This window comes from Phasianus colchicus, chromosome 11 (genome assembly GCF_987193195.1).
Source record: "Phasianus colchicus chromosome 11, bPhaCol1.hap1.1, whole genome shotgun sequence".
NCBI classification, from domain to species: domain Eukaryota; kingdom Metazoa; phylum Chordata; class Aves; order Galliformes; family Phasianidae; genus Phasianus; species Phasianus colchicus.
In genome coordinates, this window is record NC_143446.1 from 16,375,585 (window position 1) to 16,396,756 (window position 21,172).

At 43.8% G+C, this 21,172-nt stretch overlaps 1 protein-coding gene across 2 annotated transcripts in view; it reads left to right on the forward strand.

Moving 5' to 3' along the window:
• The first annotated feature begins 11,917 nt into the window (after window positions 1-11,917).
• Window positions 11,918-21,172, forward strand: part of MITF (melanocyte inducing transcription factor) — a 100,621-nt gene continuing 91,366 nt past the window's right edge. The window contains exons 1-2 of one of the 2 annotated variants that reach the window (XM_090148425.1): window positions 11,918-12,169; window positions 20,139-20,299. Coding sequence is in view for 1 of the 2 variants with exons in the window: in XM_090148423.1 (XP_090004549.1) it covers window positions 12,132-12,169 (38 nt within the window). In the remaining variant the exon portion in view is untranslated. The remainder of the gene's footprint in view (window positions 12,170-20,138; window positions 20,300-21,172) is intronic. The other variant, XM_090148423.1, reaches the window with a different exon arrangement.

Sequence of the window (21,172 nt, forward strand, 5' to 3'; positions counted from 1 at the left end):
TACCTTCAAGATTTAGAAAAGAACCAGGACATTTCCAGCCCCTGTGCTGCAGCAGGGAGCACGGCAGCACAAAGCAGAGTGGACCTGTGTTTTAAATTGTAATGCTTTGGACTGCTGTTCTAAACTCAACCAACAAGCTATAAGTCTTAAAGAAATAAACATGATTAGTGAGCTAATAAATGATAGCAGCGTAGCAGAAAAAGCCATCCGTTCTCATTCATGGAATGTTTCAGCTTCAAACATATTTCATTACTTTTAGAGTGTTCAATCTTCATCTCAGATCATTTGGTGGCAGTTTAATCAATACATCAAAATTGTGCACAATTCCTTCTGCTTAGTGAGCAGCTTGCATCAGAAGTTCTTTCTGGGTAGTAATATGGAATTGGGCAAATAATTAAATCTAAGACCTAGTGATGGAAATACTTATGAAAGAACCTCATTATTTTCCTTACAATTTATCTACATTGCCTGGCTGCAGTGTGTTGAATATCTTTAATCAGTGGACTGTCTGAAAAAAAGAGGGACCTAAAAATAAGTCTAATCCCAACTTCAAGGTGCAGATGGCTCTGCATTCCAGAAGCATTTTTTCTTTTGTGTCCAATAAATCTAATCCTTCCTCTTCTCCCAGCACTATTTGGGAGTGTTTCTCAAATTCTGTTTTCTTCACTTTGGAGATAAAAAATTAGTTCCTCTTCCTTCTATTTTTTTTCCCTCCCCTCCTATCTCTTCATTTTCATCTCCCGCTGCCTCACTGCAGATTAGGAACCCTATTACGTAAGGATCAAAACAAACATAATCAACCATGGGACAGTTATTTGTGAGAAAGAGCTTTTTTTTTGTTATTATTTCTTCTCCCTTTGGATGTAAGAGTAAGCCATCTTGGTATGGTATCCTGAAGGAAGAAGCCCCAATTATAGACTGCAGCACTCAGATATTAGTCAGCAGCACACCTTGGTGCAATTACATGATATCTGCAGCCCCATGTCTTTCTTCCAGATGCAGATATGATGGGATATGCATGTACTTACAGTCTTTGGGAGTATTAACCACGTGTGAACTGGACATGTAATACACTAGATATATCATAGAATCACAGAATCATGGAATGGCCTGGGTTGAAAAGAATCATGATAGTTTAGTTTCAACCCCCTTGCCGCAGGCGGTGTCACCAACCAGCAGCCCAGGCTGCCCAGAGCCACATCCAGCCTGGCCTTGAATGCCTGCAGGGATGGGGCTTCCACAGCTTCCTTGGGCAACCTGTTCCAGTGTGACATCACCCTCTGTGTGAAAAACTTCCTCCTAAGAAAAAAAATATATTTTTAGTGAATTTAAAACATCGCTCTATGCTGGATAAGCAGAGTTTCCCCCAGCACTCCTGATTCATCTGGCAGAGAGATCCCTCCTTGTTCTCAGAGACAGCAATGGGATAATGACTCATTTAGGTTATTTATGCTGGTATGAAGCATGTGCTGATAGAGGGATTTGATAGTGAAAAAAGCCAAAGTAGCACCTCATCAGGGAGGGTGTATGTCAGCATGAGTTATGCAGTGCCTCCATACCTGTCTGCAGCAACACATCCTTTGGCACGCTGTGAATCACTTACACAACTGTGATCTATCCTGCCTTTTAAACAGGGGCAAAGAAGCAATGTGTATTAGCCTTTCACTAGGACTCCATGAAACTGTCACTGACTTAATGAAATTGCCATCTTCTCATTGACTTCAAAGAGAGATGGGCTGGGGCCAGCTGTCAAGCAGCCATCAAATTACAATAATCCCATTCCTCTTATTATCAGTTTTCTTCTCATGTTTTTAAAGGTGATGAAGAACATAAGTAACTGAATTCTCCTGCCATCAGGTCACTTGCTTGAAGCAATTTTCTTCTGCACTTAGAGCATTTTTCCTTCCAGCCCCAAAGAAAGAGCCAGCAGAGAGCAGTGACAATTTCTTTTTTTCCAATAAGTCTCATTTTTTAACATGTCAGATGATGCATAGTAAGAAAGCTTAGCAATAGCCCTAGCACGTGATGCACAGGCAATCTCCAGCTGTGATGGCATGTGCTGTGTTATAATTGTTTTCTGCCCTGACATATTACATGCTGCAAGATGCTGCTCATAGCAGAAGGCACTGATACTGCTGTAATGTGTCTAAATTATTTTGCAAGCATGACAAGGCTCCTGGGGCGGGAGGAGTGCTGTTGGTTTATTTGGTGCTCTGCTTTTGATAGGAAACTACGTCCACCCCCTTTTGTATCTGCTGCTCATCCAGCACTGTGAGCACAGTGGGAACAAGGCATGTGTCAGCCTATTGCCTTGGGCTCCTCCATCCCTCACACAGCATCAGGTGGTGCAGATGCTGCACTAGTGGCAATGGGAGGCTTTGGCAGCTGCATGCTGGGCGAGGAACAGTTTTTCCTTCCCCAAACGATCTGTTACAGGAGCAGGAATTAATCTGGTAAACGTGTTCCATCAGAACGGGATGCTTTACCCCCAGAATAGGCTCGTAGGACTTTGTTATTTGGCAGAAAATTAAGGGCTTTTAAAATACAGAACAGACTCTCCCTCCTCCCATGATTCTTATGCCAAAATCGAAGTCTTTGATTACAAAACAGCACTAGGCCTTGCTGCAGCCCGAGCTCCTCAGGGCTCCCCTCTCCCACAAAGCAGGTCTGCTCCCTGCAGCTGCATTTCCACATCAGCCTCATCTTGTTTTAGTTAGAACTGTCTCACTTTCCATGGCAGTGCTTCAAAACACTATTTAGCCGTGACCTCTACTTTCTCCAAGGAAAGCCTGTGGACCCCTTTCCTATGCTTGCTCTTTTTTGACAGTGGGATAGCATTAATGCAGATATCCAGACATCACATCGCTACCCGCTTTGGCATCCACACGATGATTTTAGCAAAATATTTTGTCCTCTGGCTTGTAAAGTTCATCCTGAGATCAAACCGTGAGCTGTGCATGCGTGGCAGTGTCGGACTCGGAGCAGGCTGGATGCAAGAGCTGATGAATGAGAGCATCCTGGTGGTGCATCCTTCCACCCTGCACAGCTGAATCCGAGTTGTCAGCTTTCTGCATTCCCATGAGAAATAGAGTAGCTGTGCTCACGGGCTCAGCAAACCTCACTCCATAACTGGAGGTATCTGCTGAGAGCAGAGGAGCAGCAGTCTGGAGTGAAATGCCATTTTGGAGTTGTGAGATCATTTCCAGCCTTGTCAGATGAAACCAACAAAATAGAACGGATTATAAAGAAGAGCTATAAAGCTGAGATTCATAACCCAACAGATTATGTACAATCCATTTTGGCTATGTATTATTCATCACTATTACATTATTCTGGTGCTCGGTGAGTTCTACATATAAAATCCTGGCACAGAGGAGTGTTTTTTTTTTTTTTCTCTGGGCTTTGTGGTGTGTAGAGAAAATGTTATCATTTGAAGGGATCCCGCATAACTAGACAACACAGATGAAAAATAAGCAAGCTTGTCCTGCTGGAGTCCGTGAATTGTTTTGTATATGAAAATCACGCGAATAATTAATTTTAAAGCAAGTTGCCCTTGTTCCACACAGTAAGGCATTTTGACATTTGTGTTGACAGTTTCCCAATGAAATGCGAATATATGGGTGACATTTGAGGGTAAATCAAGTCAGGTGCTCCCAGGGCCGTAGAGATCTAATTTCTATGAATGTGTATGGTCCTCTTCCCTCTGGGCATCAGAGCGGAGGAAATCCATTCTATTTTTTAAAAGTAAGCCTCCATTACAAGCAGCAGCTCCTGACGTTGCCAGAGGGGGTATGTAATGCACATCATAGGTACCAAGTAAAAAGGTTATCTGCTTTGACTGTAATCTTTTTACAGCACGAAAGCAGATCTTTAAGCACTTGTGGGGATTTCCAGCCCAGCGCACGGAGGGTGGTGAAAGTCTTCCTGTGGCTGGACAGAGCTGGGGAAGGCTCTGCTGCCTTTGGCAGCAGCACACAGCACTGGGGAACCAGGGCAGGTTGGAGCATTGCAGCGTGTAACAAATGTTCAGGTGAGTTTAGGGTGGTAGCTGTTATCTCTTTTGCAGAATAAAGCTGAATTTCACCCCAAACTGGTATTTCTCTGGCAAGTGTGCACTCAGAGCAACCAGCCATTTCCCAGCTGCAAAGATGCTCATTTCAATGTGCAGATTGCATAGAAACAATGTAAACTCTGTGTTATGCACCACTAATACAATGGCCCCAAAATCTCATTCTGTGGAGCTGCCAAACTTTGAGGGCCCCTTTTAGTGGGAAAGACTTTGCTTTTTTTATTTTACTGTGAGACATAAGAACAACTGAAATATTAATACATTCACTGAAGATGCCAGGAAATATCTGTCCGACTTTTTATTTCTGTGTAAGCCAACAAGATTCCTTGCAAATGCATCACAAATATGTACAAGTAATAATTTTTCTCACATGGGGCTGAGGCCTGGTGAGGTGGGGGCAGGACTGTGGAATTGCTGTGAGCTCCCAGGCAAGAGCAGAGTCTGGGCAAAGATGCAAGGAATCAGAAAATCATAGAATCATAGAATGGCCTGGGTTGAAAAGGACCTCAAAGATCATCTAGTTTCAACCTCCCTGCTGTGGATAAGGTCACCAACCATTAGACCAGACTGCCCAGAGCCACATCCAGCCTAGAATCAAGGAATCAAGGAATCACTGTGGTTGGAAAAGACCACTAAGATCACCTAGTCCAACCATCAACCCATCACCACCATGCCCACTACACTATTTACAAAGAGTTTATGGGAGCAGGAAATGACATAAATAATTCCTCTTTTTAGAGATAGGAAACAGGCACAAAGGCATCAACTCCACAGTATTGTCTGTCCCTGGCCAAATGAAGGCTTGGGCTCTTCAGGGTGCAAAACTTGAATCCTGTGCACAATCAGCCTCAGTTTTTCTCTGGCATGGAATCATTCAGAAAGTTAACATCACTGGACAGCAGATTATTTGCTGTCACAGCTAGTGGCCAGTTACTATAGGAGACTTCAGTGCATTTCTCTCTGCTGGGGGATCTGTAGCATTTTCCATCTGCTTGAGGAATGTGTAAAGGATTTGACTTTCCAGAGAGTTTTGTGCTTAAAATATCTTCTTGCACAGATTAAAGTATTTACTCCTGATTTAGCAAAGACCCCTTGAAATGCTGGATGGAACACAACACAGTTTTCATTCAGCTTCATCTGTCGGCTTAATTGGGGAGGAATTAGAGGTTGGCCTGATGGGAATTGGTGTTAACTTCAGGGCTCAATTTCCTTCTTGCATTGATGGATGGTGGATGCTCAGAGCCTGTCCTGCTCAGTTAGGACACAAACATGAAGCTTGGGAAATTCTGGAGGAGAGAACAGCATCAAACACAGCTGTGCTGTTGGACATTTCTGACTTTGCAGTGCCGAGGGGCAGCAGCTCCCATCCATTAGGGCTCAATTTTCTCACTTCCCATGTAATGTTGGAGTTATACATTTCACATGAAATGCAATCCAGAGCATCTCAGCCTGCCTGGATCCACATGGGCTGAGGGAAATATGTTATTTATATACATTATATACATATACATATATATATGTAATAGGATGAGTATTTTTGACTTGAAATCTCTTTGAAACATACTTTTATAATCAAGAGGTATTCCCAGCTATGCCAGGAGCTCCCTCTCTTATCAGAGCACTGAAAACCACTCTCAGAAGTGTACAGGAAGGAAGAACAAATGATTTATAAAAACTCTTTTTCAAGTTTAGCTTCTTCCTGGTACGTGAAATCTGTCGGTTCTTTTTAAGGACTTTATCAGTCCTCCAGACTGAGAAATATTTTGTGCAAGAAATGAAGACATGAATCTTGCAGGCATGTTTTATATCCTAAGAAAGAAATGCAAAGATTGTAACATTTAAGGGCAAATAAGTAATTTTGTTGCCCATACATTTTTTCACACAGAGGGTGGTGAGGCACTGGAACAGGTTGCCCAAGGAGGCTGTGGATGCCCCATCCCTGGAGGCATTCAAGTCCAGGCTGGATGTGGCTCTGGGCAGCCTGGGCTGCTGGTTGGCGACCTGCACATAGCAGGGGGTTGGAACTAGATGGTCATTGTGGTCCTTTTCAACCCAGGCCATTCTGTGATTCTATGATCCTGGACAACACAACTATTCATTTTCTAACACACTGCTGTTTTACTGACAGTGAGCTGATCTGGCCAAAGGCTGAAGTGCTGCTGAGGAAGGTGAACGTGCACTTTCAATGCTGAAGTGAAAGAAGAACTTTCAGTGCTGGAAGAAGCATCGCTGCAATGTAACAGATAGAGTCAGATCTAACCTCACCTCTTATGCTGCTCCTTAGCAGCATAAACCAGATGCGTTCAGCCACTGGGAAATCTTAAAGGAGATGTTTTTTATTAATAGAGTGGAGAAGAGAGACACAGAAAGAGAAGAAGATGGTGAGAATAAACTATTAAAAAAATAAATAAATAAAAGGAACAGAGCAGCACATGTTGTTGCTTATAGGTAATTTATAGCTTTAAATGATATTGTCATTTGATAATACTCTCATCTGATTTATTTCAATGACTCTAGTCTGGGTTGTTTTTTTTTTCAAGCAACTCTATTTTATCAATAGTGCACGAAGTATTACAAATACTTTTGGCAGGAATATACAGATAGCAAACACTGCATTACTAACCCCAATAGCGGAGGAAAAACCTCTTTCTATTGTGCAAGCAGACAGCAATATAACACAGCATTTACCCTTAGGAATGGATCACACTCTTACAACAAAAGCGCCGTGGAAGTCTTTGTTCTGTTCCCTAAGGAGTCTATGAATTGTCACAGTCTATGCAGATCAGCCATTCTTTCTGATAAGCAGACTGCATTTCTGTGAAAGCTAACTGATGCTTGAATAGCATAATAATAATAATAGCAATAATAATAAATAAGAGGTGGTTTTGATCATTTTGAAAACTGCATCTATTTTTCTAAGAAGCTATAAATCTCTGTGACACCCAGGAAGCCCAACCAAATTCAGAGAACCCCTCTGACTTCAGCTGGACACAAGGAGATGTAACATTCAGGGAAGCCTCTAAAATCTTTTGAAAGTAGATCTGGAAAGTAGATTTTGATTGCTTTCCAAATGCACTCTCTGCTTTCTTGAATTTTAGGTAGACTGTTAATGTCCAAATTGTGGAGATAATGTCAGCATCCCATACATTTGGAAGCTTTTGCTGTAGTAATACTTAGCACTTATTTAACGCCCACCACTGGATTAAGACATCTTTCTTTCTAGATAGAGAACAGCAGGGATGGCAGTGGTGCTGTCTGCAATTCCTTCAGAGAATGAAGCATGTGTGTAACACTGATCCCAAGCCAAGTGCTTGCTTGTGACCACTGCCACAATTCCTGGGCATACAGACGCACAGTGATGAAACACCCAGGGTGGCTTCTGACAGGTGCTACCCAAAAGCATTTTTGTACAAGTGGACCAACAGGATCCTGGTGTTCATAGAGCATAGCATCAATTCATTGTAATAACTCAAAGTAGGTAATCATCAGAGAACTGATCTGTGGTCGTATTTGTTTGTAATAGATAAAAAATGTGATTTCCTCCCGTAGGTTTCTTGTAACCACGGGCTGCGTGTTGGAAATGTTTGAATACATTAAGTTTGCTTGTGTGTGTTTTAATCCAACCAACAACTCCCCCTTTGGGGTAAAACATTAGAAGAGAAAGGGAAGAACCAAAAAGGCAAGATCTGTACTTCCACTACAGCTATGCCCTGTGCCATCAGGCTGGGGAATTTGCCTTTTGTGTGAGCACAGGGCTGCATATTGCATCTGCTGCTCCCTGCCCATCATTAGCATTCCCCTCCTGCTCCAGCACCAAAGGGGAGCTGTAATTAAAATTCAATGTGACAGAGCATGTCAAATGCAAAGGGTCCCCTCTGCACAAATCTTTGCTAAGCTCCTGTTCATTTTGTAGTTGTATCTGTTACGTGTGCTGCTTTCTAAGAACACGTTTAACAGGAACAGGTTGGGTTTTCATGATATCCTGTGGCAATTTTGTTTAGCTCATTTTCTCGCCCATTAAACACTGCAGATTTATTGGTTGTCTCTTGCTCATAGAAACAAAGCAATACTCCATTAATTATTTCTGTTCAGAGGCAGGATCTACTCAGCATAACACAATGTTGCCCCTGGAATGGGGGCAGCTCTCCCAAGGCCACCCCTCTGCAGAAGGGAGGGTACTGCCAAAAGAAACCTTCCCAGAGCGAGCTTCCCAGGGTGGAAACCTCTCCTATTTTAACCTACATGACCAAAGATTCAAGAAATACAGGGAAATGCTTCAGCAAAGGGGCCCTGAGATGATGCTTGTGTTACATGGAGGACTTGCTGGAGCACTACCTAGGGGAGACACCAGACAACTGAGCTGCACGTGGTCCTGCAGCATGCTTGATAATGTGAAATGGAAAAGGAAAGGGACTACAGCAAGATAAAGACATGCAGGGCAGGGGGGAGGATGGAGCAGGTACCAAAGGGGATTCTAAATCAATAACAATTTCATACCGTGAGTTAAACCCCCAGAGAGGTGAGAAGGATGTTTGGGTGTAGCAGATCCATCCCCACCACTGGAGATATTCTTCCTGGGCTCGTTGTGGCAGACCAACACTGCTTGGGCAGGCAGAGTAATCAAGGCCATAACATCCCTGGAAAGCAGGAAAGATGTCAAATCTGATGGAGTGATTATATAGTTAATGAGAACAAGCTGTGCCTTGTTGGCTGGTGCTGAGGGCAGGCACTAGCAGGTACTTTAGCTGGCAGGCTGCCTTAGAGAGGTGTTTCACCAGCTCTGTAGAGTAGCAGTTTTCTGTAGTATTGTATGAAGGCATTATATGTTGGATCAGGAGTTGAAGATCCAGCTGGGATCCTCCTCTCTACTTCTAAGGAGACACCAACCTGTAAGCCAGCCCATGGCGTAGCTGAATTACTACGTGAGATTTTGCTTAACTGTAAAAAAAAGGATTATGAATGGTTTTGCCTCCAGGTCTTCTGTTCCTGAATTTAGTCATTGCCTGGACTTAGGAAGCTTCATAGGGTGCAGGCTTCTTATTGTATATTCATAAAGAGAAATATTGTCTTCTTTTTTAGGTGTGTGATTTCATCAGTAGCTGACATTCCTGAACACAGGGTTAATCCTGATTTGGACCTCTTGATGCCTTTCCCACTTGGGTCTGAGTCTATGAAATCTAGGAGCTGAGGATTTAAATAGGCCTTAAAGTACCTATGGGGCTGTTGTCTTCTCTGAGCAGCAACTACTGTTGTGTTAGGATGACACTTCCCTGCCTGGTGTAGGATGGGAAATGGTCAGCACCCTCCATAACAGACGTCTGTTCTGCATTTTCTCAGCTGGACTCTCCTCTGGCTCTTCCCAAGCATTCCTGTGGCCTTTCCAAAGAGCAACAGCATGCTTTGTATGCCACAACTGTTGTCACCCTCTTCATGTCAGCCTCACACCCCAAGATAATCCCTGCTGTCTGTTTGCATTGTGACTTACTCTGCCTCTGTTAAGACTGGAGTACTTAATGCTGTTCAAAATTAATGGCAGGGAGGTTAGGGTTTTGGAAGTCCTGGCCATGATGTTTTAATTACAGATCCCATATTAGCACTTGGGCTCTGAGTGTCTGACAGCACAGGGCACGCTGAGATCCCACAGCTGCTGGAGTAAACTTCCATCCATTGATGGGGCTCGTCCTCTGAGCACAGCCTCCTTCCTCCATACAGACATCAGCCTTAGACAGCAAGGAGCATTTATTCCCTACCTTGTAGCAATGCATTTCACTGTGTTTATGCACATGAAGCATGAAAATGTCTGAAAAATGGGTAGCATTACAAGTTGGGTGTATGCTTACTTATCTACGAGAAGAGGTGGCTGCTCACCCCTCCCCAAATCCCTTCCCCTTGCATTTCGTGACAAAAGCTGCTGAAGCAAAGTACAGTTCACCATTTGCCTGCTTGGCTCCAAGTGGGTTGGTTCAAAGCCTCTCCCTGCCAGGTTCTGACAGCAATCCAGGGCTGCTAAGGGAGCGTGGCAGCGTGCAAGGTATGTGCAAGGCTTCTTTTTAAACTGGACAAATTGTTAACTCTCTCCTTACTGTGTCTCAAAATGAGATGAAGCATCATTCTACATGCAGTAAAACCTAGTATCAGCAGCACCAAAGTCATATATTTTATACACCCAGGCTAGCAAATCAGTCCATGCACACCCTCATACTTGGGATGGAATAATACATACCAGCTGTATTTTAAAATCTAGCTGGATTTGGACGTTATTAAGATATAAGCCAAATTCAGGAAATTACCTTGCTAACAGCTCATTGAAGATTTCCATATATGGTGCTTATTGCTGTTATTACAAATGAATTCATAGGAAATTTAATTAAAGTTCTCAAAAAAAAAAAAGGTTTTTTATCTATTAAGCACACTGGCCAAGTTGACTTTTGGCATATTTCCTTGTCACATAAAGGTTTTCAGTACATTATTTTTCTCTGAGTAATCTTGTTACTAAATTAAGCCTTGGGTCAACATCAGCTTGCTGTATCCCATATAAAATGTTGATAACTTCACTGTGCAGTGCCCGTAGGCAACAGTAATTTAAACATAAAAGTTGCCATTCTCAAATAGCACTTTGAGTAAAGATCGGAGCCACAGACAGGGAAATAAATGTATTTTAGAAGTGAAATACCAACTAGCATCTCTTCCAGGTAGTCAAAGCCTCCTCTGATGCGCTGGCAGGGCCCATGCACACCTCTACAACTCACCAAGTATGGATTTAGGGCCAGGGAGACAAAACCAGCCTGGTTCAAGGCTTGAACTCTGTCCCTGGAACGTACCTCCCTTCCTCTGGCATCACCTGCCTACTTCCAAGATAAAGATTGTGCTAAAGGCAAATGAATAATGACATGTATCAGTGACAGACAGGCCAATCGTTTATCCTCTGGTGCTTCAAGCCGTGAGGAATGATGCAGGAGAGAATGGGCAGAGTTTGATGCAGCAGCAAATCCACCCTTGCTTGTTTAGGGAAGGAGAGAGCGTGGCTGTAAATCTGGAGTCAGTGCTTATCTGCAAAAGGAATGTTACAAACAAGTGCCACGTCTTCTGCTTTGTGCTCCCTGGTATCGTGTTGGAGCCTGTAATCTTTTCAGAGGAGGAGAGGGGAATGAGATTTAGTAATGTAGATAAAAATGACAATGGGCATGAGAAACGTTCTCCCTAAATCCTGTTATGAGCCAGCAGCTACCTTTTCATGAATCTAAGCTGACTTCTTGCATTTCAGCAAAGTCTTTGGTGCATGAATCAGATCACACAAATCTGTTTGCTGGGCTGGAAGGAAATTTAATAAATATTCACTCAAAATGAGCATTTTCGTTTCATTTTCTGCCATTGTTCTGCAAGTGTAGGCTGGTCTGCCTTAGAGTCCTTGCTAGAGAAAGAGGCTTGTGCTAAGACAAAATATTCATGCCATTGCATTTGACAGCTTTAAAGCCATACAGAAACCAATGCAGAAATGTTTGCAACTTGAAATAGGTGTTTGATCAGTGCATTTTCTCCTTGGGAGCTTTAAACCGAATGTCAGAAGCTGTCTGCTCCTTGGAAATGAGGATGACTTAGGAACCTTATTCCTAAAACCCCGTCCCTCTGCTTGTACCCTTTCACCCCAGGCAGGCTGTAGGAGTTGTGTACCATTCAGTGCACTCCAGCTGGCCCTCTAGCTACAAAATGACTTTGCCTAAAACCACCCTTATCTGCTCCTTTTCTCTAAGGCTGGGAAATGCTGTGGGGTGGGAGCAGCACCCCTATCAGATTGTTACATCACTGGTGATGCCATAAACGACAGCAGGTGTATATAGATACTTATCCCTGTGGTCAGAGGCAGGTGGGCAGCGTGGCAGCAGCCTTGCTGTATTTAAGGCACCATTCCCAGGTTGTGTTCAGCCCTCCTGGGACCTGATTGCTGCAGTACTGGCTGATTTGAAGGAGTACAGGTGTGCACATACCAAATGGTTACCAGCCTCCAAAGCTCTTTCTGAAGGTCTCTCCTAGAATCTGAGACAACTGTTCTGAGTTTGGAGTTATGCTACAGAACAGCAGAATTTGCCTGCTATCCATCAGGTAAGGATGGAATTCAGCCACAGCCGGTTGGTTATTTCAAGCTGGTGTTGTAACGCTTCCACTGCTTAGGTGGTGGGATGCAGAAAGCGAGCTTTTCTGTTTCTGAAAGGCCTTCATGCCTGTTTTCCCGAGGAAAAAAAGCCGGTGCCCCATCGCTGCCAGCCCGGCCTGCAGCACGGCGCTGAGGGCTGCGAGCAGCGATGCAGCAGCGCCCCCTGCTGGCCAGATTGGGAAGCAGGCAGAGGGGAGCGCAGAAACCCTCATTTGGAGGGGAAGTTTCCTCGCTGCTAAAGCGATAATTAGGTTCCGAAAAGTTGAGTTTAGAACAGTGCTCTCAACTCCTGCTAGGATATGTGGGTATCGGAGCGTAACGCTCCTCGCAGACCGTGAACCATGCAGATATCCAGACAAGCAGCTCCACGGAACGGTTTGCAGGCACCTCGATGCACAGCGATGGGCTGAGCTGGTGCTGAGCATTAAATGTTAACTTGATCATCTGCTGCCTGCTAAAATAGGAACTGTCAAGTTTCTACAGAGCCTCTGTGGCATTTGTAGCCCCACAGAGGGGTAAAGGGAAATACCCTGGGGAAATGCCCTTGTTCCCTCCTTGGTCAAAAGCTCCCATTTGATCCTATGAAAGCAGGGTGTTCAGGTGGCATCTGAAAGCTATAGGACAGATGGATTTGTGGGTGGTGGTTGTAATGTGAGTTAGGAGGTCTCTAACTGAGAGGACGGCCTCTGCTGCACTGTGCTGAGAGCTGTTTGGAAAACTCTGCTGCCCTTTTTCTCCCTGTAACTGGTAAACTGTTTTCATGCAGAAGAATGGAAAATTGAGCAATGTGCCGAAGGCTTGATCCAAAGCATATTGGCTTCTTCAAAGCCCATCCCAGAAATTTGGCTTCAGACGAATTTGGAATTAAATAATCTCATCCAAATACTCTTCACTTTGAACAATAGTAGAAAACAAATTTGTTTCTCAGTAAACATAAATGGTGCCAGACAGGTCCACCAACCACCTGAAAGCTTGGATAGAGTCTGGGGCTAATCTTGCCATTTGAAAATACCACTGCAATGGTGCTGCTGATAGGACAGGAACACTTCACCTGAGTGAGACCTGCGGATGTGAATAACTGAAAAATTTTTAGTAAGCGTATATTATCTCCTTCAAACCTTCACTCTGGGAAGAGCAGAGGTTTTGATTGTGCCTGTGGAGCAGATGAAGTGCTGTTGGTGCCCTCCCTTGCACACTCAGATGTCTCTGAAGCTGGCTGTGCTTGGAGGGCTTTGGCTGTGCTCCATCTTGCACAACGCCTGCAAGTAAAGAGCAGATGTGTGTAAGGAGACACCCAGAGCAGCCTGCTTGTCGCAACTGTCTTTCAACAAGGCTGCTCTGCACCCAGCAAGGGCAGCTCAGGGCTGTTTGGCCTATCCAAGAATGCGTGCTTCCAGTAAACTCTCTTCATGTGAGGAAGGCATGTTTAGAAAACCCAGAACAATTCTATTTCCTCATTTCCACACACACAGATGCACAAAAATAGTAATAAGGCCTTTCAGTTTGTCACAGACTCTCAGTGGGACAAAACATCTGGTGGGTGGTGGATCTGGTGGGAAGGAGGATACCTGACACTCAGCTTTGAGAGGGCCCAAGCCATCAGGCAAGGGTTTGCTGGACCAGAAAAACCCCCAGGTGCCAATGCCAGGGGAGTGTTTGAGTGTGTGCCCCAATATCACGCTGTTAGCTGAGCTAGTGAGTGCAGTAAACCTTCTGCTGGGGCTTTGAGAAGAAGTCTCCAAAGCTGCTGGGGCGAGAACTTAACAAACTGTTTGTTAACTCTTAAGGGCTATGGCAGAAATAAGGGATTGATGCAGAACCCTGCACTTTGCAAAGCTCTGTCAATGACAAGTAGATATGTCACTTGTCTCCTTCCCATCTGCAGTACCCTGAGGTCTGGTGGCTGTGCTGTGCTGGAAGTGGGGCTCTGTCTTCTCCCCCAAGTGCAAAGTGCATTGGGCTCTTAGAGGAAAGCTTGAGTTCATCCTCTGTATATTTACTTGGGGGATACGGGGGGGAGAGCAGGCTGAGGAAGGAGCTGAGATTCTGACCTACAGTTACATCAGCTTATTCAGCTTCAGCAGCCAGAGCACGTGGCTATTAGTAATCTAGTGAAAAATGTAACAACGCTTGCTTAAAAATAAACAGCCCACTCAAAAAAGGAAGTTACAATAAATGAACTGCATGAGAGGCAGCAATAAAAAGTTTATGGTTGGAGTCATAATTTGCTTTAGAAATAAATGTCTCTAAAGTGGGTGATATTGGATATTTCCCTCCCTACATCTTGCCATTGAAATTTCCCCACCTGGAATAAAGCAAGTGCCCCTTGGCCAGCATGCTGTGGAAGGAGACATTGCTGCACTTAAAGTTACCCCAGTGCTTCTGCCCACACAACTTCCTTTCTTGAAGTCACGCTATTGAGAGAAATTTTTTTTCCCTTCCACTTGCTCAGCAGAGCATGGTGAGCTCATAAGGAGGAGACTTCAACTTTCAAATGTTGAACTCTGCTGAGATCTGATTTCCCTCTTTAATTATGTTTTCTTCAGTAGCTTCCATGATAAACTAATCTTTGCCAGATCACCCCTGATCTGGAAAACTTGCTGCAAACAGCTCTGATTGGCCTATGAGTATTCCCACAGAATTACAACAATCTCTAATTATTGTAATTCTGCTAATTGGGACTGGCCAAATGAGACCAGGGCAGCTGAAAGCAGTCCCAATCACCAAAACCCCAATCCAAGGAGAACACCCAAACAAAATGGCTTGTTGTCCGGTGTGGGAATGGCCAGAGCCTGTGCAGAGTAAACCCAGCACAAGCATGGCAAGTCAGGACAAAGCTCCTGCAGATCACTTCTAGAGAGATGCTCTTCGCTGCCGCATCCCACCACATCTTGCAGAGATGCTGCCCTCCCACACATGTTGATATTGTTCTCCAGAAGGCGTGTGTTTTTTATTGTGCTGGTACAGTTGGATGAAACTAATGAGTCAATGGCCTCACATTTTTAAACAGATGGCTGAGATATCACTTTCAATTTCAGTCAGCTGCTGTGCGTAGTTGGCTCTGAGTTTTGGATGGAGTTTTGGAGCTACACCTGTAGGGAAGAGAGGCTTAAAATTGTTTTTGGATCCAGGCTGAAAAGTCATGGCATCTTGCTGCAGGAAGCCTGGCTTTCATTGGCTGGTTTCTGGTAAGAGATAGCTCTCTTTATGAGAAAGATGGTGAAAGGGAGGTGTCTGACAACAGTCCTTAAAGAGACTTTTTGGAAAAAGGAAATTGTCCCTGAGAATGACTGGGGCATCCTCACCAACCCCACATCCAGAAAGAGCTGCTGACAGTGACCTCAACCAGACTCAAGAGCTTTGGATATGCCCTTTTAGAGAGGTGCTGACGTTAGGTTTCATTGCACGACTTCACTCTGCAATGTTCTTACTCACATTAAGTAGTTCCTTCCTGTGGAAATAGTCCCACTGCTTTCAGCAGGACTACTCATGGTAGACACTAAAACTGAACATGAGTAAACAGCTACCCGTGTGTGATGGAGCATACCTAGTTGTTCAAAGTCCTGTGGTGTGCAAGCCCATGGGCTGTGCTAGGGATATGTGCATATCTGTGCAAAATTCCAGCCAAAAGTCCTCCAGGTCATGTTGAAATTTCTACAGAGCTGAGAACGAAGATGTTTCAGTAAATCAATTTGGAAAGTTGTCTTTTCCTCTGTTCTAAACAAATCTCCTTCCCATTGTTGCCTGGGTCATGCTGGCTGAGCTTCAAAAGTCAGAAGCAGAAGAAACCATATGTGCAGAAAGATAGATCTCATGGTATCTGAGTTCATGCCAGGGAGTATTGATAATAGCAAGTAGGCTCTGGGCATGGCAAGCAGCATTTTGGTAGCACAGAGTTAGCTTTATGCTGGTCTGATGTCACAGATCTGATGTAAACTTTGCAGTGATGCAAAGTGGCATAAGGTAAAGCTCATCTCAGGCTTGGCTGCTCTCCGAACTTGTGACAAGGTGGGTTTTGTAGGCTCCTAGCATTGTAGCTGATGATACTGACTGGAGCTGCTGCTCTATGACAGTGTTGGGCAGCTAACTTTGAGATAGGCAAAGGAAAAGTCCCATTGATAGTGCCTGTTTACAGACATCTTCAAAGTAACAGAGAGAGGAAAAAAAAGTAGATATTTATTTAGATAATCCCAAAAGACAGTGTATTAGATGGGGGAAAAGGAAGCTAAAGTGGTACTGAGCCAAAGAACCCTTAAGGGCTCCACGGCAGATAGGCTTGGCTACCAAATGGGGCACATTCAATGGCAGGCATACATCCACACCACAGATTTTGGGCTTCTGCAGCACTCCCTTCATGGATATTTCAACAAATCTCTCTTTGAGGTGCTCTGGAGAAACTGGGAATGGGTGAAGAAAGAATGGAAAAATCTCATTGCCTCAGAGGAGCCTGGAAGTGGGGGAGTGCTTTGAGTGGCATTCGTGGAGGCTGCCAGTCCCACATAATTTGTGTAGGAAGTTTCTCACCATTACAGTGTGCAGGGACGCTTCTTCTCCCTTAGTGACCTAATTTTGGTGATCAAGGACTTTCCTGCCTAACTTTCCAAGTGGCAGTGGGAGCCAGCATGGGCTGGAGCCCATGTTCAGCACTTCCTTGGCTTGCTGGCTGAAGGAGGGAACATGTTTGGTGGTCTTGTGATTCCTCCCTGGGAGCTCTGCTGATGCATACAGACAAGGTGATGCTTAATGGACAATATATGACAGCACTGCTAGAATAAATAGGACCTTACGATACAGAGCAGCCCAATGCAAGCTTCAGATCCCACTGTGAATGTGTTGCAGGTTATTGGATTTTAATAGAGTTTTGCCAAAAGAAAACAACTTTTTTTTTTTTTTTAATACAAAGCACATGATTTTCCTGTGAAAGAATGTTTACAGACTAGAGCTCATTGCCTCATCACTCAATGCATCCTTGATATTTTCATTTATGTGGTTTCTTGTTCAACACATGTTTGAATCAGATGACTTCCACTCGTTTATCTGCATTAATCTCCTGGGATTTTAAGAGTGAAATGTCAGTCAGGTGCATGCCAGACATGCAATAAGCACTTTTTATTTCCTCTGCTTTCCAGCTCAGTTCCCTGGAATTCCCCCTCTGCTGCTTTCTCATTCTTAATGTCCCCTTTCCAGCAAAGGAAAACAGGTCTGAAGCTTTCTCTGACCAATCATTGAGTCATTACATTTGGAAAAGTCCTCTAAGATCATCTAATCCAACTGACAGCCTACCAACAATGTTGCCCAGTGAACTGTGTTCCTTAATACCACATCTACATGTCTCTTGAACACCTTGTATGTAAGGAATACCTTCAGTGAGGCCCTAGGACCAGCTCCCTGCTTAGCATCTTCAGTCCAGTTAGAGCATGTCAGTGTGCCCTTTTGTTTCCCTAATGAGAGTCTTTCAAAACTCTGTATTTCTTCAGCTGATCTCCTCTGGTTTTGCATTGGTGGGATCCCCTCAAGCCTTTGGTGAGTCTAAAACATGAGATCAACCAGAAGCCACGGGACTGGTTTGTTGGAGTGATTTTCAGGGAGGATTTTCATTCACCATTAATTAAAAGGCAAAGGATGGGAAAATCAAATAGAGGAGGAGCAGTTAGGGGACAGACTGGGTGGCAGCTGTGGGATGGTGAAGGCTCCTTGTGCCTTTCCGGCCCTTCGGGTATCTGATCTTTCTGATTTCTTGTGATGCAGCTTTACGGGGATCTGAGGAAGAGGACAACACTTGAATAGGAATGGGATGTCATTATTTGTGGTGAATTATTTGTTAATGCTGAGTGTGGACATAAATATATGCCCTGGCATGGTTTTCACATACTTCTATAAGATTACATTATTTTGATAAATAAGGAAAATCTGGAAATCCAAAACAGTATCTGGATAAAAGAAATAGCTGTTTTTTTCCCCCATGCTTAAAACAGTATACCTAAGTATCAATAATAGCATGATGGATGTGCAAGAATGATGACAAATAGTAAGCATGGGGGTGGTGTGATGCTGAGCAGGAACATCTTGATATTTGGTGGTGTAAGACGTGCAACTTGATGTTCAGAGATCCCATCAAAATACTGCATCTATACTATATGTTTAACATATCTAAACCACATGATGTTGCATATTTGCTCTGGTTAGCTATATGTAGAACACTTACCTGGCTGTTCTGTGCACCAACATCATAGGCTATCATAGATGCTGGCATTGGTGCTTGTTGCACAGATTGCATGAAAACAGGGCAACATCTGGCAGTGAGGACTTCAGGCCCCCGATCACAAAATTGAGTGTGAAGAGGAAATGTGGTTTTGTTGTCTCCTGAGTGCTTTAAAAAAAGCAAGACGGACTCAAGAACAGAACTATTTCTTAATGAGGCCCACAAGTTCTTTCCAGTACTAACACTGCAGTGAGCTCAGACAGCGAGAGTGCTGATATGGGGTTTCAAAATGCATCTGCAGACACTAAAGGAACAATCTTACTGCCGTAACCCATAGCAAAGGCTGCTCTGCTTGTCCTGTTGGCCTTGACGGCAGACAAGCAGGAAAATGCTTGATGTGTGCTCAGCCATGCAGCAGAAACCCAGAGGGGTACAACACACTCGTACAGGTGGGCATATGGTTAAGTCTTCTTTGCATGTGGATCTGCTGCTGAATTGTATCCAAGCCAGGCAAGAATCCTGCTTGCTTGGATCTGCAGTGCTAACGGGGCCTGCAACTTCCCAATAATTATGAGGTGCTGTGATTGCACATTTGCATTTGCTGATGATGCCGACATCTTTTAGAAGGTGTGAGAGTTTTGCATGACTTTCAGCTGGAACACAATGTCATCAACACTCCCCCTCCCAGGCTGGTGGAGCAGCTCTGATTGCTTGCAGCTCTTATTAATAGACTTGCTAACATCAAGGAAAGCTTTATGAACATTTAGGATACAAGAAAGTGCCAGAGACTGCACCTTTTGCTAATAATATGGAGAATATATAAATAATGCATTTTATGTAAAAGACTTATGGAGATGCTGGCAATGATTGTGGCTGAAGTGATCACTTGCAGTTATGGGTGTGAGGCAAGTACTTCTTGGTAATCATTTACAGTTCTGGGTCAGAGCAGCTGTGCTGCCCTGGTCAGGCACTAGCAGGCAGATGAGAGTTCCAAGCCCAGCACAGAACCCTCCATCTTTATCGAGAGCAGCCCAGGTGAACGTGGGGAGGTAACTCAGCCAGGCAAATCTGGCTGCTCTGAGCTCATACCTACCTAGTACACTTAGTATGCTGCTGAGCAGGGGCTTTCCATGTTGCAAATAACTTTGTGTTAAGGCTTGCTGTGCAATGACATTTTAATGGAAATCACTAGAGGGTATTTTCTCCATTCTCCCACAACAGAACAGAGTGTACTTTTTATTCCATTTTGCCACAGTAATGGCATTAACTTCTGGGAAAGTAGGCAGCATGAACTCCAGGTCTGGCTTTCTTATTGAATAGCTCCTTGGAGGGAAGACAACTCACTTTAGCCATGTCTATGAAAGCTGCTCTGCCAAGTAATTGAGGCCATGTGAAGCAGCTTGAATACCCGGTTCTCATAGTACATCATCTAGAAGGATGTGGAAAGTTAAGCCTCTTGTCTGTTCATGTATTCTAATCACCTAACTGTGTAAAACTTGGTCCAGACAGTGGTGTTCCTTTTCAACTCTTCTAATAATCAACTAAGTCATGTTGACATCAGTGCTTCCCAAAGGGTTGCCAGAATGAATGCTTCAAAAGCAGTGGTTCACGCTCTGTTGTTGGGGTCATTGCCTTGCATGTGGCTGGCCTATGGGTTATGGTTTTGGTATACATTGATTTTCTCCTAAAGTGCATTGTGCCCTCCCTCTTCACAGACCAAAATTAATGTTAACTAGTGCTGGATGACCACGGAGCAGAGAAATGGAGAGTGAGAGTTGATAAGTGCACAGAAGGTAAACCTGAGGACATAAAGTCATATTGCTGACTGGTGGGCAAGCTGCCTAACCTGCTGCTTCGTGTATGGACACAACTTGAGGTAAACATTCAAAGTTGTCCTTGGATTTGTACTGAGAGAAGGGGCATCCTCTCTTTATGGGGTTTCAGCTGGAATGCAAGCATCTCAAAACCAAGTCTTTGATACATTCTTGTGCCTGACTATCAGGTTCTTTCCTTCACAATGGATCTGACAAAGCCTACTTTTTTAAACCAAGTCTCTCGCCTTCACAAAAAGATCCCTCTGGCAAATTCTCCATTCCAGGTAGATGCAGGCAATGACACAAATTTACATTGTCTCTTGTCAGAGCAGTGGCAACCCACTGAGAGAAAAGGGGGGAAAAAGTATGTTGGAATTTCTGCAGTAGACAGATTCTGAACAAAGCACCTAATGATGACTCAAGAAGAGTTTTGGGAATCTTTTCCTTCTGTATGGCTTGGGTCTTTTATGGTACTAATTATTTCTGTGTAGTTTGAAGTTAAAGAAAAGGATTGTGGAAATATGGACAATGAGAAAAATCAAAGGGATTCTGACTTCAGGTAGGGAATGTGTATCTTAAGACGTTTTGAGAGGGTTTGTGCTTCATGGAATGTGTGTAAAGGCCCGATGTGAATCAGGAAAATGAGGAGCTTAGTACGCAAGCTTGTGACAACTAAGTACAGACGTTTGTATTTCCAGTGTATAACCTTGAACTCTTAAAAATAATGGAAGTTTTATTCTCCAAATAGCTCCTGTAATGAAGTGTCTCTCAAAAGACAGATGAAGCTTGGGAAGCATTCACATGTCTGTATCCAAAATAAAGCTGTAGAAAGTTCTTACTGAGAAAAAAATGGCTTTCCATTCAAAACTGTTATTGGGCAGCGGGGAGACAGAACAAACACCTTCCCCTTAGATTGATTAGATTATGTATATTTT